The 5,208-nt window shown below is 44.9% G+C and overlaps 1 protein-coding gene across 1 annotated transcript in view; it reads left to right on the top strand.

Moving 5' to 3' along the window:
• Window positions 1-4,498: 4,498 nt before the first annotated feature.
• The window catches only part of T265_15324 (hypothetical protein), a gene marked incomplete at both ends in the record, with an annotated part of 19,313 nt that continues 18,603 nt past the window's right edge, over window positions 4,499-5,208 (top strand). The window contains one exon of the mRNA XM_009177586.1: window positions 4,499-4,720. Within this exon, the coding sequence (XP_009175850.1) occupies window positions 4,499-4,720 (222 nt within the window). The remainder of the gene's footprint in view (window positions 4,721-5,208) is intronic.

Raw genomic sequence — 5,208 nt, 5'->3', positions numbered from 1 at the left:
AATAGTAATACCATCTGTTTGCTTGACGTTCACGAGCAGGCGCTTGAAAACATTTTTTTTCATCGAGGTTCTAAAGAGAGTTAGAGGACCCTCAAGCGGCACATAATTACGAATTTGAACAGACCAGATTGCCTTACATCACTGTACTGGGGCAGATGCTTGCCTCATTTCCGCATATTCCACAGGAGTTGGCCCCACAGTGCACTGATATCGGACATATATGTGTAAGGCATACTGCTGATCGCCAGACACCGAGGTTGTTTTTTACGGTTGGCGGGGTTGGGCTTAACTTTACTTCAGTTGCTAGTTGAGTGAGTGGCCGATCCCCCCTTCAACTTCCCCTATCTAGGCATGGGCAACCTGGCAGTATCCCAGCCGTCGTGCTTCCTTCGGATATATGGCAGCTAGGCACCGGAGGGTGTTACAGCTGAACGATTTTTTTAGTGGCGGAGGATTAATTTTTGGGAGCCGTCTTGCCGAGCTCTGGTACATCCTTTCTCTTCTATCTGAATGTTTAGTATGAACACATCTGATTTTACCATGCTGATCCAATCTGGAGGCAACTGATTTGTGCACTCCGAGAGTTTGGCAGTGCCAGAAAGCCTGCATCTTGTTTGGTAAGGAATTGCGGATGTTGAGTAAAGCGATGAAATCATTCTACGGGGCAGTGAAAGAGTATATTATTGATTGGAATATACTGTTTTTCCTTGTACATCTGTAAATTCTGACGGGTAAAGTAGCTCAAAGCATCAGTGCCACGATCGATTAACATAATATGGTCGTGGAGCGCAAAACCTTTTTTATATTCGGATCTTCCGTCACCCGGCTTTTTATCCACCGTAGTTCTTTTCATTCCGCACAGCCCTCTTCGCGCAGCCTCGGATGGGGATAGCTCAGGGGTAGCTAGTCCACCACCTGGTAAGGAAGCATGAAATTACTTACCGTCAACTCAGTCACTTCCTAGATAGAGACCGGGGGATAAGTTAAGTCATTGGTTAGTGATCATGACAGAGATGGCTATTCCGCGCAGCCAATAACGGTCTTGCGTCAAAGTGATCGCCTTCACTGCACGACACTTCCTCCTTGACACACCGGACAAGCAGAACCATTCGACAATAATGAATGGATTAAGCCACCGACTCAAATCCATGGTTCTCTCTCCCTTACTCCCCCTGGGTGAACGAATATGTAGCCGCTAGAACCACTGAATTTCGCTGCATGGTTTATGAGCTGAAAAAACTGAGGCTGGACTGAAACAGCATTTCGACAAAGCAATGTCTATCGTGAGAGAGATTAAGCAGCAGAAGTGCTGCAAAGGCAAATAGTAATCCAGTGTCTCTCTAACAAGCTTTGACTTAAATGACTGAATCACAGGACGATGTGAGAGTGTGAGGTTCCGATCCTGCCTTTTCAACATGTCGTTGGCTCCAGGAATCCGACTCACACAACATCTGTGAGCAGGGTTTACTTGGAGGCCATGTTCACAGCCTCTGACTTGGTGGCAAACTCTGCTTAGCTGCTGAAAGCTGGACGATTCCGAGGCTGTATGGCGTATGCCATGCGTACTCAGCCCTTGGTGCCACCACGCACGTCTGGGGTTTCTGGAACAAGTTCAGGCTCTAAATACATATCTAATTTGCTGGACAATTCGCTGCATTACTGACCTTATAGATGTGGAGTTTTCAGCTACCTGGAGGAAACAACCTACTACTTTTATACTCTTATTGCGGAATGCGGCACGACTTTACCACCAGGCGGAACTTCATTACGGTTTATAGCAGTATGGGACTTGCCTCTCCCTGCCTGACTACTTTTATTTGTATTTGTGAAAGGGCATAAACCTGTGCAATTTATTTTCGGTTAGCTTGACCCGCGGAATCACTGCACCAATCATGCACTACCACCACGCTAGTGTTGCGGTCTTTGGTTGGAAATTATTGCCCACGTCCATTGAATGGCTGGAATTCAAACCAAGCCCACAAACCACGACAAACGCAGCAAAATTTGTGGTATTCGCTTCTTCTGAATGCCACGCGTGAGACAATCATCAATTTATGACCCTGTGTATCTTTTGTGAACCGGCGCAAGTGCACAACGCAACTGCCCATGTGATCAAATCCGACTCTTCCCAGATTTTCTCTCGGCTTCTGCTAGCTCAAATTAGGTTGACATGAACATCATGTAGTCTGCTATGTCAAGAAGCGCTACAGTTATACACAAGCTCAACTGATCCGCTCACAATGAAGGACGGTAAATGGAAATTTATATGTGGGCAATTCAGAACATGACTTGCATTGTCTGGTATATCCAGAAAAGTCAAATGACGCTAATGACCGTTGCTGCTCGGCTTTTAAGTCGGCGGTGATCCCTTCAACGAGTGTATATTGTTTCAGCTCGATAGGTAACGCTGCTGTTCTGTTCACTTAGCTTGACAAATCCGGAGCTAGCAATATTACCCATAATTGTCAAGAAACTGCTTTTTACGTCTTGGAAAATTTCAAATGTGTTGGACGGTGTTTACTGCAGCTGTAGGAGCCAGAAACTAGACCGCCGTGATAGAGAATGAGGATTTCCTGGCGACAGTTCAATATGGCGAGGCAGACCGGTTCATGCTCATACTATTCTAACTTCTTTCGAAATCGGAAGCAAGAGTTGCTATTGATTTACAGGCGATCATCTAAAAACAACTATGTGGCTGATCGGAGTCACGTGATCAACCATTAGTTGAGCTGCCAAATTCGTCAAAAGCAGTGATGTCACGATTGGGAAGTATGGCGTCTTGCTTGAAGGCTTGTTTCAATCAAAGCCATTCATTCTGTCACCCGAAAACGCTGTTTGGGTCTTTGTCGCAACCAAATCGGAGACACAACGAAGGTGAAATCAACCATGGTTATCTTTTGGGCCCAACATTCTCAAAGGCATGCCCTCCTGTTTTTTAGCCAAGTCTACATCCACTGTTTGGAACAGCATAATGTTCGGTAACGCACGTTACATTTCAGCCTGTGGTTTCTCTAATTTGCCAGACGTTCTTTACTCTGTGAATATGTATTGCATATTCCGGCCATTCCTACGGAACATTTTTATTCTCTGTTTGCAATCACACGTGACCAAAGCCGATGCTGATTCGCCTCAACATTTAAAGTGATGACCAACTACAGCACGAGATAGCCAGAGATGTGATCAGCTGGCTACTTGGTTTGTAATTCGACCGCAACTCCGGGCTTCATTGACAAAGTTCAGGATGTAGCAAGGTGACATTACCTAGGGTCTGAAGCCTAATTCAAGATTGCAAGATTGAGGCTTTGAAGAGCTGGGCGACCTGCGCTTCACCAGAGATGCGATCAACTGGCTACTTGGTTTGTAATTTGAACGCAACTTCGGGCTTCATTGACAAAGTTCAGGATTAGCAAGGTGACACTACCTCGGGTCTGAAGCCTAATTCAAGATCTCAAGATAGCGGCTTTGAAGAGCTGGGCGACCTGCGCTTCGTGTACGGAATACATGGCTTTGGATCTCGTGATCAGGGTTTTTCCCCATCAAGTTAATCGAATAGCTGAGTTACTGACGAATAAACCACCAAAAGCTTCTTTCGCGCGTTATTTGCTGCATTTGGGGAAGACCACAGCACAGGATATCACTTCGAATAATGTCCCTTCTACGTATACACTTAACAGTGATTGAATATTGCCGTCAAAATGAGGTATTCCAGAGTCTGTTCAACGTTGAATTCCACCTTTGAGTTTGGTCTGGTGTTTTCAACACTAAAATTTTCTTGTTCGATTTTGTTCAAATTGAGCTCCAGATATGAAGTGAATATTAAACCGCTACTGTTCAATGTATACCTTATATATCCGGAAATGGGAGACAGCTGTTACTGCAATAGTTCCCACGTGAATTTTTGGAATGCTTCACCAACTGTACTCTTTGGACCTTAACAGAATGCTATGTTCTGACCATCACTGATATAGAGAAGATGATTCATCACCATCATCTCCCACAGTAATAGAACGAAAGAGTTTATAAACTTGAGAGAAGACGTCCAGGTACCCAAACCACCACAGAAAATATAAATCCAGATGGGATGAGGCCCACAGACCCATCGTTTGCTCACTAGCCCAGGAGTACGCTCGTACGCTCGCGGTGTCCCAGCCCGTAGCGACTTGTTTATGTCCCTGTATTTTTGTTCGCAATGGACTTCGCTTCGAGAAGTTCTGTCATCCGGAAACCGAATCTGCTCGCAGTTTTGTTAGTTTTTAACCTCCCGGAATAAACTGCATCAGTTCTTGCAGTCCAGGATGTGATTAACTAACACCTTTATAGGTTAGTCTTTTTGATCCAAAGCAACAATAACTTTGCCGAACTGATAACAGTTATGGTCTTTTCACGGTCAATTACCGGATGGCTGGGGCCTAAATAAGGTTACCCAAGCAAACGGGGGCGACAGCATTTCGTAAACGGTCGTTCTACTCAGTCGGTCGCTTCCGACATAATTTTGCAGCTTCTGTTCTTTTCTTTACATCTGCATGAGTTAGCTCACGCCCTTTTTCCATGCTTCTACTCAGCTTCCATCTCGGGCCATTTACTAAGGACTACAGTTAATGGCATGACTTCGAGAGAACGAGTGACCCAAGAGATACTCATCGTTTCTAGAACACCAAAGCATGGTAGTTGGGAAAAGTATGCAAAGACAGCTGTTCTGGTATACTCGTGGTCTTGCCTGGTAAGTTTTAACACTATGCTCACATTTAGAATCCATTGTTATTGAAGGAAACTGGTAATCCTGAAAGACGACTTGTGTTTTGGGTTTGAACTTGTTTGGTAAACTCGTGAAAGGAAAGTTGAAGGTTGAAAATCTCATCAACTCATCACTAACTACAAACATCTATTCGGTTGTTAAAAGATAGAAGGATCACTGCGCTGTCGCCTACTCACTGTACTCATCATTCAGACAGTAAACCACATTATCCCGGTGAAGGTACCAAACTTCCACCCAATTCCCAATCAGCATTCTCCCGGTGCCGATCAGATAACACCATTTATCCTCAAGCAGTGTGCTCATTCCCTATGCACACCTCTCGCTGAGTTATTTAATTTGTCCCTAAATAACTGTGTGGTTCCCACCGACTGGAAGAGGGGTGTTATCACTCCCATATATAAAGGAGGTAATCGTTCGGTCGTGTCAAATTACCGGCCGGTGACTCTGTTGCC

Source organism: Opisthorchis viverrini, assembly GCF_000715545.1.
Source record: "Opisthorchis viverrini unplaced genomic scaffold opera_v5_436, whole genome shotgun sequence".
NCBI lineage: Eukaryota > Metazoa > Platyhelminthes > Trematoda > Opisthorchiida > Opisthorchiidae > Opisthorchis > Opisthorchis viverrini.
Note: the sequence above shows the minus strand (reverse complement) of the source record. Positions and strands in the feature narration are given on the sequence as shown.